Genomic DNA, 13,729 nt, shown 5'->3' on the forward strand with positions numbered 1-13,729 from the left:
CCAGGCCCTACTGCCTCCACCCACCATAGCTTGTAGGAGGCAACAATTCAATACTGCATCTTGCCCACCTACTGCTACATCCATCCACAGTAGTTTCCCCTAGAGATGTGAATCGTGTCCTCGATCGTCTTAACGATTGATTTCAGCTGGGAGGGGGAGGGAATCGTATTGTTGCCGTTTGGGTGTGTAAACTATCGTGAAAATCGTTAAAATCGTGAGCCGACACACTAAAACCCCCTAAAACCCCACCCCGACCCTTTAAATTAATTTCCCCCCACCTCCCGAAACCCCCCCCCCAAATGCTTTAAATAACCTGGGGATCAGCGGTGTCCAGAATGGCGGCGGTCCAGAACGGCCCCTCAATTGAATCCTGTTGTCTTCAGCCGGCGCCATTTTGCAAAATGGCCGCCGCAAAATGGCGGCGGCCATAGACAAAAACGATTCGATGCAGGAGGTCGTTCCGGACCCCCGCTGGACTTTTGGCAAGTCTTGTGGGGGTCAGGAGGCCCCACCAGCTGGCCAAAAGTTCCTGGAGTCCAGCGGGGTTCAGGAAGCGATTTCTTGCCGCGAATCGTTTTCCGTACGGAAATGGTGCCGGCAGGAGATCGACTGCAGGAGGTCGTTCGCGGGGGTTCCAGACCGCCCGCTGACGACCTCCTGCAGTCGATCTCCTGCCGGCGCCATTTTCCGTACGGAAAACGATTCGCGGCAAGAAACGCTTCCTGAACCCCGCTGGACTCCCAGGAACTTTTGGCCAGCTTGGGGGGGCCTCCTGACCCCCACAAGACTTGCCAAAAGTCCAGCGGGGGTCCGGAACGATCTCCTGCGTCGAATCGTTTTGTCTATGGGCCGCTGCATTTTGCGGCGGCCATTTTGCAAAATGGCGCCGGCTGAAGACAACAGGATTCAATTGAGGGGGCCGTTCCAGACGCCGCCGTTCTGGACCACCGCTGGATCCCAAGTATTTAAAGCATTGGGGGGGGGGGGTTCGGGAGGGTGGGGGATTTAATTTAAAGGGTCGGGGGTGGGTTTTAGGGGGTTTTAGTGTGCCGGTTTCCTGCCCTCCCCCTTCCCCCGATTTACGATTTTTTAACGATAAATCGGGGGAATTGGTATTGTATCGTGGGCCCTAACGATTTTGACGATTTAAAAATATATCGGACGATATTTTAAATCGTCAAAAAACGATTCACATCCCTAGTTTCCTCAGATTCTAACCTGTTCAGTGTCCATGTCTCCTTGAGAGAGTTTCCACCAGTCCTCTCCTTCCTCCATCGGTATAGCCTCCATGTCTGGACTCTCCAGCAAGTCCACCTCCATCTCCTCCATGTCTCCCTCTGTCTTTAGTAGTGCTTTTTCCTATTTCCTGTTCAGCCCCTTCATCAGGACACCTCCCTGGCTTCTCCCAGTCCTCCTGGATGTTAAAGCCCTCTTGATGAGGTGCAGGCTGTGCAGTTCCTCCCTCTCGGGTCACCATTCCTCCCCCTCTCTCAGTATCTTTCAGAGCAGGATCTCTTCCCCTAACCTGGGGTTTCTTGGGTTTTGAGGATTCCACCCAGGTTTCCTGCCCCAACCTTCCCCAGGGAATATAATGATCATCACACTATGTTTACAGCATTTCCTTTTGTTTGTATCTCTGTATACTGACTACAAAATAAAAATTAAAAAAAAAGAAGGCATATGCAGAAGCTCCTCTAACTTTGCCAAGAAATCTTGTGCATAAGCCAGTAGCGGTATAAAAAAGGGATGCTTTGAAAGTAGTATATTCCAGAAATGATGCCCCCCTCTCTTCTGCAATTGTTGATGCATAAAGAGATCTTGGAAGATGCAAAAACTCCAGAACAGGGATGTGCATTCAGTTGATCCAAATGTGAATTTCAATCTAAATGAATCAGATTTCAGTTTGATTCATCCAAACTGGGCACAGCCCTAAAAAAATCCAAATCCTTTTTTGCTCATTAGGTTCAGTCTCATTAAAATCTATGGGGGAAGCAAAGCCAAAGCAGAGCTAGTTGGGGAGGGAGAAAAAAGGAGCAGGACCAATCATGTTTCAGCACTTTTTCAACCAGTTTATTCTGGATAGCAGCTGCATTGGTTGACCATCTTTTTATTTTTAGGTGAAAATGAAACTAGGAGCATTTTGTTCCCAGGGATTTGTCTGTGATTGTTCTCTCAGAGACAAAGGCAAATATTTTGAAGGACATCTCAGAAAAAAAAAAAAAGAAAAACTTACAAAGAAAAAAGAGATACTCAAATTAAATAAAAAATTGTCCTTCTTAATCCTATAAAGTTAATTCCAGCAAATAGAAAAACTATAGAAAAAAATATTAAAAATTCACATTTTTACCAGTGATATCACTCACCAGATTTGGTGATGTAATAAAAAAATAAGAGTAGGACAAAATGGTAGAAATTCTTCAAAACTAGGCCCAAAATACTGAAAATCAAATAATTCAGCTTCCCTCGTTGATTTACGTGAATCAAACAAGTAGTAATAATTAAGATAGATGTTTAACAAAGATTATTCGAGAAGAAGCACATGTTTCACAAAAGATATCATAGGAATAAGGAATGTAAGTTGGCACATACCGAATAACATCTTCAGGGATGATAAGTTGGTCATATTTGAGGTGTTCTCTCAAGTCACTTAAGTAGTTTAGATAGGATACTTTTTTGCCAAATTTGTGGCTACAAAAATTGAAAAAAATAATAGTTACAATTCAAGTAAGGTTCAAAATAAAATGTAGCAAAAATAGCAGGAAACTTAAGATGGGCATCACCTTCATATCTACACTTTGTTTGAATTCTAATTTAGAATGGTAAAATAGAGCTTAATTCCCACATGTCTGCATCCTGATTTATAAAGTTAAATAGGATTAGCTTAATAAAAAGCACAGCAATTAGATTTATAAACCAAACTGCTTATATCACTGTCACATTTTTAACTTATTTTTCTTGATCAATGCACTCATTTTTGAAAAACATTAACTAGAACCAAGTATCTTCTACCAAACAGATGCCTTGAAAAGTAGCTCCCCCCTCTTGCACTCTATAAACATCATGAAAAAAATTGCCTGTATACACATGCTAGATTTCTTATGTGAGCTTCATAACTAGTCTTATACTTCCCTTCCTGCAGATATGAACTAAAAAGAGGAAGAAAAAAGAGGAAAAATCTAAACTGGAAATAATTGTCCCCACTTTTTTTTTTTTTTTTTAAGGCTTGATCTTTGGAAATGATGCAGATGTGAATCACTTCATTGCTAGAAAAGCAAACTTATGTACTGATACTCCCTCTGCTGTCTACATTTGAAAAAAGAATACAAAAAATGCTCTTATAGTGAACTTCTGCTGTAAAGGTCTACTATATTAGAGAAGTCAAATTTTCCAGCATTTGTATATAAAATATGAGACATTCAAAAATAGAGTGTACATACAATAAACCTCAAGTTAAATTCAATAAACAAAAGGAGGTGGTTTAATAATCTTTAAAATATTAAGTACTATGTGGTCCAAATACCAAGAACTATCCAAATCAGTGTGTAATAACTTGCAAAAATTAGGATATCAGACATTCAGGGTTCAGCAGATGTATGGCCTGTAATGTCCATAGATATCAAGCATTTACTCTCCTATATGTTAGTGTAAAATGTTTCTTAGAACTGTCTCTAAAAGTGCTTTTAGATTGCATTAAAAATAATACATATGTTCCTTTTCTTTCATAATCCAATTAGATGTGCAAATTCTTCAAAAAAAAATTCAAACTAATTTGATGAATGCATAAGAAATTGGAAAGTAACTCATTAGTCTGGCAATTCAAAAATAATCTTGATGTGAATTCCTTGAATTAGAGAATCTGCTGTGGGCAGATATGATGCAATTTGATAACTCTCCACTAAATCTGGTTAGACTTTCATAGAAATGTGATGGCCAAAAAAACATTACGACCTATCTTTTATTTATTTTAAAATATTTGTTTTCTGCCTGGCTGAAATTCAAGGCAGGTCACAATACAACAATACATAATCATACATAAAAACAAATATATCACATAAACAACAAAGTCAAAATAAAACAAGATTGCAGATTCATAACTTACAAATAACTATATTCAGCTGACTAGATATTAATCTGTAAAAACTTATCTGAACAAAAAGCCCTTCAACTTTTTCTTAAATGTTTTTATACAGATCTCAGCTCTCAGCAGAATTTTTACGGCTCAGGAAATTCCTAAAAACCTTTAAAACAACGCTAAAGACATTTCTGTTCGAACAGGTGTAACCGACAGACAGTCTGTTACCATTAAGACCTGGGTGAGCCCTTAGTAAGAATATAGGGAGGATCCATTCAAATTCAGCCCCTCCCTGTGTGGGATCTGAGAATGGCCATCACTCTGAAAGGCTTTATAACGGCTCTCTCCCAAGAATTTATAGGCAGTCCTATATGATTTTTGGAGATTTAGGAGAAGGTGAAGAGTTTAATCTGATTTGTGATTTTTCAGGCACAGTCAGAGGAAGCAGACTAATGCAGCTTGGGGATTCTGACTAGGGTCGGGAGAGTTTTCCTTCCACATCTATTCACTAGTTGATTGGGAACTTCCTCAAGGTTGTTTTGGGGGTTTAAGATTTTTCATGTCAGGAGCCTTATGAAAGCCTGTACACTCTCTGGACTCAAGTAATGGAGAACCCTGATTCTGGATCTGTGCAGGTTAGGGAAGTCTTGCCCTCCAAACCCTCAGTGAGGATGGATGTTGCAGTGATCTGCTGCAGGTAGGAACTACAGTGGTAATCTTGTTTGAAAGAGAAAAGGACATTAAGTTAAAAGATCCAGGAGAAAGATTGTTATGGCTGCCCCCTTCCTTCCTGCATTGGAGCAGGCTAATTTTCCTGCTTCTAGGAATTCCTCCCATCAGGGATCCAGAGGAGAGATTGAACTGAAGAAGAATATATAAGATCCTGAAGATCTGCTAACCATGAGTAAAAGAACTATAAAGATCATTGAGGACCCCCATCTGGAGTCTTCACCCCTAGAGAAAGAGAGAGATTTGTACTCTCTGTGCAGAGACAGGAAGGGTCTTCTGCCCAACCAAGGAATACTTTGCCCACCTGGGAACTCTAGTTATCCTGGACGCTAGAAGATTATATGACTCTAGTATAAGATATTCCTGCATAAACAGAGGAAAAGGACTGTAAAGAAACAAGAAAGCCTGTGGTACTGAAATCATATTTATTGTGCCATTAATTATCAGTGTTGAACAGTAAAGACTTTAATTTGGCCATTAGCCAAGTGAGTCCATTTGGGCATACACCTCACACAGGGGTAGATTTTAATATTTACGTGTGGGCGTCCATGTGCGCACGCTACCTGGCACGCACACATGGACGCCAGATTTTATAACATGAGCGCAAGTGCACGCATGATATAAAATCGGGAGTCGGCGCATGCAAGGGGGTGTACACTAGTGCACGTTGCGCGCGCCGATGCACGCAACCTTCCCCCGTTCCCTCCCTGATTTTGGAGTGGCCTCGGAGGGAACTTCCTAACCTCCCTTCTGCTAACCCTCCCGCCCCCTAGCCCTATCCTACCCCCCCCCCCCCCCGACCTTTGTTTTATCTTTTGCGCCTGCTCTGGTAAGCACAAGTTGCATGCGCCTGCAGCCTGCCGGCGCGATCCTCCAACACAGTGGCAAATGGCTACTGTGCTGGAGGCCTCTGGCCCACCCATCCCACCCTTCCCCTCCCCTTTTTCAAATCCCCGAGACTTAGACACATCCTGGGGATTTACACGCATCGCCGGGCCTTTAAAATATAGGCCCGGCGTGTGTAGGGGTTTGAAAATCTGCCCCACAGTGAAGAAAGTTACCCCTCTCCCAGGGACAACATTAAGGAGTCAGTCACCTCTAGCACTTGTGCCCTGAAAGTTTACACTTTCCCCCTACAAAAAGAATCCATACCCAGGGGAAAGAGATAAAAGGAATAGCTAGTCAGGTATTCCTGCCCCAAAGAACTATAGATAAGTTTATGGCCCCAACCAGAGTGTGACATACTTCCCGAGCTGGGGTTACACAGGCTTTTGGTTTAACTGCCTGTATGAGGGTGGGGCAGTGTGTGTGTGTGTGTGTACAGGCACTAAAAATTCTAGGCATCCTAGAGGATTGCATTTAGTTCCTATTCTGTTATTTATCTATTATTTATTTTCTCAGTAAACACAATTACTGTGTTTACTGAGAAAATGGGTTTGTATCAATTGTGTGATTACTTTGGTGCAGTGCTAGTTTGTATTTTGTTTTTCTCGAATTTGTGTTATTTATGTACATCATTTAGGACATAGGCATAAGCAATTCATTAATTTTAATAAAGAAAGGATAAAGATCTTATGTGATGAAAAGAGGGAACGATGAGAAGGCTTCTCCCTTTGAACACAGATGATGAATAGACTGCCCACCCACACCAACTTTTCTCAGTTACGCTGGGAAAACTGACAAATTTCCCCCCAAGTGAATCTGGAGGAAATACAAAATTTTCATCAGTATAAATCAGGATCAGATTACAGCTCGTCCTTGAATTTCCACAAATCTCTAGGGCTCTGTTAGTCTACCTACACATGTAGAAATAATGGCCAACAAACAAGGTGTAGGTGATACCATTTTCAGTTAAAAGAAGTCTGTTTTTTAAATTTCAAAAGCTAGGCGCATGATGAAATTAGAAATTGCTTTGGTTTTGTGTTTCATTTGATTTTAGAGATAAATGAGCTATATTCCCTCTGTACAGCACAGGAGAACATTTGGCAGTTGGCACCATTTTATTTTTTTATTTATTTGAGTTATATTTTACTTTTTAGACACTTAAAAGCATATTACATTCAGATACTGTAAACACTTCCCCAGCCCCAGATGGCTCACAATCTAAGGCCCTCATTTACTGAACATTTCTCCCATAGATACAGAATGAGAGAAAAGCATGAAGCAATGGAGGGTGAAGTGAGTTGCCCAAGGTCACAAAGAGCAGCAGGGGGATTTGAACTCTAGCTTCCCTGGTTCTCAGCCCGTTGCTCTAACTATAATACATGAAGGATTGATGTCAATCATGAATCTTCCCATACCAGTTCTACGCGTTATGCTGAGGTACAATAGTAGGTACATCAATACTGGTCTGATCTAGTGGATAAAGAGAGAATTGACGCACCACTGAGGCCAATCAAAGTCTTTTTAGCTGGTACACAAATGACCACACAGTAGACACTTTTCAAAATGCCAAGCCCTACCTAAGAAATTCGTGGTCATGAACAAACTCTGCAAAACTTGTAATGGTCAGCAAATACTTGTGGTCCTAGAAACCTTTGACTTTCCAGTACAATCACCTTCAAAATACAGTATTTTCAGTTTTATATTACCATTTGATAATCTAAAATAGTAATTTGATTTGTGTCTAGGGATGTGAATCGTTTTTGAACGATTAAAATTATCGTCAGATAATTTTAAAATCGTCCAAAATCGTTAGAGTGCACGATACAATACAAATGCCCCCGATTTATCGTCAGGGGCATTTGTATTGTATCATTAAATAGGGTGCGGGAAAACCGGCACACCAAAAAAACCTTAAAACCCACCCTGAACCTTTAAAACAAATCCCCCACCCTCCCGAACCCCCCCAAAATGTTTTAAATTACCTGGGGTCCAGTGCGGGGGGCCCAACGCGATCTCCAGCTCTCTGGCCACGGCTGCATTGAGAAATGGCGCCGGTGGCCCTTTGCCCTTATCATGTGACAGGGCAAAGGTAGCACCGGCGCCATTTTGAAGATTGGCAATACGGCCCGCGTGCAGGAGGTCGCTCCCGGACCCCCGCTGGACTTTTGACAAGTCTTGTGGGGGTCAGGAGGCCCCCCCAAGCTGGCCAAAAGTCCCTGGGGGTCCAGCGGCGATCTCCTGCACGCGTGACGTCGGGAGCCACATGATAAGGGCAAAGGGCCACCGGCGCCATTTCTCAACGCAGCCGTGGCCAGAGAGCTGGAGATCACGTCGGGACCCTCCCACTGCACCCCAGGTAATTTAAAACATTTTGGGGGGGTTCGGGAGGGTGGGGGATTTGTTTTAAAGGTTCGGGGTGGGTTTTAGGGTTTTTTTTGGTGTGCCGGTTTTCCCGCCCTCCCCCGATTTACGATTTTTAACGATTTTAAAAAAAAAAAAAAAAAAACACGACGATAAGATTTCCCTCCCCCCCAGCCAAAATCGATCAAGACGATCGATCACACGATTCACACCCCTATTTGTGTCACGCACTTTAAGCTGAATTTTAAAAGCCCATCACGTGCATCAATTAGGGGATGCGAGAAGAAATCGGGTTTGTGTGTGCTGACTGGTTTTTTTTTTTTAAAGTACCCAGATATGCGCATAAATACCACAGCATGCATATATCAAAACTTTTTAAAGGGGGCAGGGAATGGGCGTGGCTGGACAGGCATGGGCATGTCAAGAGATGCACACCAGGATGCATAAGTATTTACATGCGCAACGAGGTCCCTTGCCATATAACTTTACTTCTGCTATAGATAGTCCGGAACCCCCGCTGAACGACCTCCTGCAGTCGATCTCCTGCCGGCGCCATTTTCCGTATGGAAAATGGTGCCGGCCATTTTCCGTACGGAAAACGATTCGCGGCAGGAGATCGTTTTCCGGACCCCCGCTGGACCCCCAGGGACTTTTGGCCAGCTTGGGGGGGCCTCCTGACCCCCACAAGACTTGCCAAAAGTCCAGCGGGGGTCCGGAAAGACCTCCTGCAGTCGAATCGTGTTGGTCTATGGCCGCCGCCATTTTGAAAAATGGCGCCGGCTGAAGACAACACAATTCAATTGCAGGAGGCCGTTCCGGACCGCTGCTGTTCCGGACCGCCGCTGGACCCCCAGGTAATTTAAGGCATTTGGGGGGGGGGGTTCGGGAGGGTGGGGGATTTAATTTAAAGAGTCGGGGTGGGTTTTAGGGGGTTTTAGTGTGCCGGTTTTCCTGCCCTCCCTCTTCCCCCGATTTACGATTTTTTGACGATAAATCGGGGGAATTGGTATTGTATCGTGGCCCTAAAGATTTTTGACGATTTAAAATATATCGGACGATATTTTAAATTGTCAAAAAACGATTCACATCCCTATTATTTATACCTTTCATTTATGTGAATGTCTCTCTTACATCTCCTCCAGTAAATATGTATTGTATTATACTTATGTTACTATAATAGAGACTAAAGGGAGATGTTAATAGTTTTGGTCTCATGAAAACTACATATTAGGGGTATGTGGGGGAGAATTTTTTTTATTTACAGCCCGATCCAGTAAAGTCCGTGGGAGAGCGGACGAACGCCCGCTCTCCCGGCGCGCGCACCGGCCCCTTGCCGGTGCGAGCGATCCAGTATTTAAATGAGGCGACGCGGTGCAAACGAGGAAAAGGAGGCGCTAGGGACACTAGCGCGTCCCTAGCGCCTCCTTTTGGCCTGGAGCGGCGGCTGTCAGCGGGTTTGACAGCCGACGCTCAATTTTGCCGGCGTCGGTTCTCGAGCCCGCTGACAGCCACGGGCTTGGAAACCGGACGCCGGCAAAATTGAGCGTCCGGTTTTCGGCCCGACAGCCGCGGGCCGAATTCAAAAATTATTATTATTTTTTTTTTTTTACTTTTTTTACTTTTGGGGACCTCCGACTTAATATCGCTATGATATTAAGTCGGAGGGTGCACAGAAAAGCAGTTTTTACTGCTTTTCTGTGCACTTCCCTGGCGCCGGAAGAAATTAGCGCCGACCTTTGGGCGGCGCTAATTTCTTAGAGTAAAATGTGCGGCTTGGCTGCACATTTTACTTACTGGATCGCTCGGGCATACCTAATAGGGCCATCAACATGCATTTGCATGTTGAGGGCGCTATTAGGTGCCGCGGGTGGGCCGCGTGTTTTCCTCCCCTTACTGAATAAGGGGTAAGGGAAAACGCGCGTCCAGAGCAGGGTGACAGTGCGCTCCGACGGAGCACACTTTACTGTATCGACCTGTAAGTTTGCATTTCATTTATTGGGGGGTTTTATTACATTTAAAAACAATTGTGGTCTGACAAAGTACTTTTAGATTTCATATTTCCTATTGTTATTTTTTTTTCCTTTTATATTTAATGTGATCTCTGTTGTACTATTTCTTGTCAAGTTTATTAAGTTAACATTTAAAAATGATAAAGAGTTTAAAAAATAATTTAATTTATTGTGTGATGCACATTATTTTACAATAACACAGGCTAAAACATCAGTTAGTTGTCAGCTCTGTCCCCTGTTCACTAAACCTCTTTTTACATTTTGTAATCTCTTCTGGTTTCCCTTTATCTTTCCCACTCTTCCCAGAGCCTCCCTCCTCCCCTGTTACTTACCTATCACTCCAAAGGGACAGAAGCAATCTCCAGTTGCTCCTACCACACTACAGCAATATTTCAAAATAGCACTGACTGATTCAAGGCTAGTGCCATTTTGGAGTATGTCAACATTCCAAAATGGTGCTGGCCATGGGTCGAAAATGCCATTTTTTTTTTTTTTACTATGACTATGGCAGGGCAAAATTAACTGGGGAACACTCTTGCCCCCTTTGGACTTTGTGGGTGATAGGATAAAATCTGGGGGAGTTGGGGTGTTCAAAAGAGAGGTACAGAGGAAGATGAATAGTGAGTTTTAAAGTTTAAAAAGAGGGTTTAGTTGGTGAGGGGTAAGACATGACTGTGAGTAATGCAACAAAAGAAAAATGAACAAAACTGTGTTCATTCACAAACAGAGCCAAAATGGATGCACATCTCTAATACATATAAGGGTACATTTTCAATAGGGCACCTAACTGGCAATGTGCATGCCAGTTCACACTTATGAATTGATTTTCAAGCACTAGATACTTTCATATACAGAGTTTGAATTTTGAATTGTTATGTGGCTAAAAGTGGACATGTGCCCTTACATTATATTAATGGATAGCATAAAGTATTTGCATTAATGGAATTTTCTAAAATTAAATGTACACTCCTAGACATCATTCACTCTGCCTCTTCTCTATGTTGCTAAACGTATAAACAGTATGTGCTTTCTGATGGCTAAAAATCCACTTAGTGAATATGATTGCATTAAATGGATTAACTCTATTGTTAATAACCAATGAGTAGAGAAACAATAGTACACCAAGGCAAGATCCATGGCAAGAGAGGTGTGCTGGATCAATCTTATATCAATCTGCAGATAAAGATGCTTTAATAGAAAGTCCATTTATTACTGTTCAATAGCTATGCAGTCAGTCAAACACTTAAAGAAAGATTACAGTCCATTTTAAGGTACAGAATTGGATCCAAACACGGGCCCTGTTTCACAATAGGCTGCATTAGGATGAACAGCATTGACCATACAGATATTAAAGACATGGAAGAAGTGCCTACAATTTTGAAAACTTATCCCATATTTTATAAGGCATTTGATTTTCAGGTTTTAATTTGTTTCAGACCAAAATGAGTATCTTATTATAACATTACCTACCTTATGAGAGGCTTAAAAATGTGCCACAGGATTTTTATGAAGTTTGTTGGATGTACAATGTAAAGGGCTTTGATATTTTTCTTATACCTGGAAAAAATGAGCTTTATAAATTTTCCTTTTATATGCAGCAAAAAAAAAAAGTATAATTGAATGAAAGACTCTCTCTCAAGAATATTATATTATCCTTAGTTACCAAAGATCTAATCCAAAAAAATTGAATACAAAAGGGAAGAAAGCATGAGTGCTACCAACAATCTTGTTTCAATTTAGTATAAGATTATACTGCTATTGTACTATGGACTGAGTAGGATGCTTTGCAGTCATAATGGTTAAAACATCACTATCTTTATAAGATTCCACGATATAGAATATGCTATTTTAGTCTATTATCTATGATTTTCTTTTGAAGATGCTCATCATGAGAATAACTGTAAGACATGGTGCCTAGAGCTTAGTGATCATGACAATATTTAAATAATCAGACTAGATACTAGTTTCATGCGAGCATTTTCAGATGGCTATTATGATGTTAACCTTTGGTAAAAAACTCAGGATGCAGAATAGTAAAGTCATTTATCAAACAAAAGTTCAGAGTTTTGGGTTCTTATGCATCCAGACAGTAAAGCAAAGGGTAATGCTGTGTTTCTTATCAAGATTTGAATAAGAAAGAGAGAGAAAGCATGACACACCAATTCAGGAAGACTATTCCAAGCAGTCTAAAAAAAACACCATTTTGAAGCTTCTTTTAAATCTTAACCCCTGATTATTCCAATTACAATCCCTATTTATTTTAACCATTTTCTTAAGAAATGAAATTCCCAAACCCTCTTTTTCATTAAGGGCCAGATTTTAAAACTTATACATGGGCGTAGATTTGTTCGCGCAACCTGGCGCGAACAAATCTATGCCCAATTTTATAACATGCATGCACTATCGTGCGCATGTTATAAAATCTGGGGTCGGCGCACGCAAGGGGGTGCACACATGTGCACCTTGCACGCGCTGAGTCCGAGGGGAGCCCCGATGGCTTTTTCTCCAGCCCCCTCAACCTTCCCCTCCCTTCCCCTATCTAACCCACCCCCAGCTCTAACTAAATCCCCCCCCCACACCTTTGTTGAAAAAGTTACGCCTGCCCAAGGCAGGCGTAACTTGCGCACCGGTGTGCCATGCCCCGGCACGGGCCGCTGTGCCGGAGCACTCGACCCCACCCCTGGACTGCCGCCACACCCATGGCCATGCCCCCGGTCCGCCGCAACTCCCCCAGCCATGCCCACGGAGCGCCCCTTTTTGCAAGCCCCGGGGCTTGCGTGCATCGCCGAAACTATGCAAAATCGGTTCGGCACGCACAGGGGCAAATTTTCTCGGGTTACGCGCGTAGCCTTTGAAAATCTACCCCTAAATGTTTGTATTGACTAGATTGTAAACTGTAATGAGCAGGGACTGGCTTATGTGTTTTTGTACAGCGCTGTGTACGTTGAGTAATGCTATGGAAGTGACAAGTAGTAGTAGTAGTAGTAGTTTTTTTCTAGGAATTGGTAATTAAAGGCTTGAAATACAGTGAAAGCAAGCAAAAAACATCTTAGCTGCTACAAAGTCTGAAGCATGGAAAGCATATACGTTTTGTTGTCTGTCCAAGGTCTCAGTCTCTCTTGCACCTACTGATGCAAGGAGTCCAAAAACTGCAACACCACTTGCTCATGGAAACTCTTTTCCTTCAGAATATTTAGGGGCAGATTTTAAAAAAGTACGTGCGCACGTACTTTTGTTCGCGCAACCGGCGCAAACAAAAATCCGGGGTTGGCGCGCACAAGGCTGAGCAAAAATGGCAGCCTGCATGCGCTGAGCCGCGCAGCTTGCCTCCGTTCCCTCTGAGGCCGCTCCGAAATCTGCTACTTGTCACTTCCAATTACACCCAACGAGCGGCCTTGGAGGGAACTTTTTTTTTGTCCCCCCCCCCACATTTCCCTCCCTTCTCCTATCTAACCCACCCCCAGCCCTAACTAAATCCCCTTCCCCTACCTTATTTTGTTGCGTTTCGCCTGCCTCTGGCAGGCGTAACTTGCGCACATCACCGGCTCCCTGCCCCGGCACAGGCCACTGTGCCGGAGCACTCGGCCCTGCGCCACGCCTCCGGCCCCTCCCATGGACCGTTGCCACGCCCCCTGGACACACTCCCAAATGCCGTGCCGCCCCCGACATGCCC

The 13,729-nt window shown here is 43.0% G+C and overlaps 1 protein-coding gene across 7 annotated transcripts in view; it reads right to left on the reverse strand.

The window, feature by feature from the left end:
- The window catches only part of ARHGAP8 (Rho GTPase activating protein 8), a 347,233-nt gene that overhangs the window by 169,705 nt on the left and 163,799 nt on the right, over nucleotides 1-13,729 (reverse strand). For 5 of the 7 annotated variants that reach the window (XM_029600083.1, XM_029600080.1, XM_029600084.1 and 2 more), the window contains 2 exons: nucleotides 11,527-11,613; nucleotides 2,590-2,688 (listed from right to left, as the gene is read on the reverse strand). In XM_029600083.1, coding sequence (XP_029455943.1) covers nucleotides 2,590-2,688; nucleotides 11,527-11,613 — 186 coding nt within the window. The remainder of the gene's footprint in view (nucleotides 1-2,589; nucleotides 2,689-11,526; nucleotides 11,614-13,729) is intronic. The other 2 variants (XM_029600085.1, XM_029600081.1) reach the window with 1 other exon arrangement.

This window comes from Rhinatrema bivittatum, chromosome 4 (genome assembly GCF_901001135.1).
Source record: "Rhinatrema bivittatum chromosome 4, aRhiBiv1.1, whole genome shotgun sequence".
NCBI classification, from domain to species: Eukaryota; Metazoa; Chordata; class Amphibia; order Gymnophiona; family Rhinatrematidae; genus Rhinatrema; species Rhinatrema bivittatum.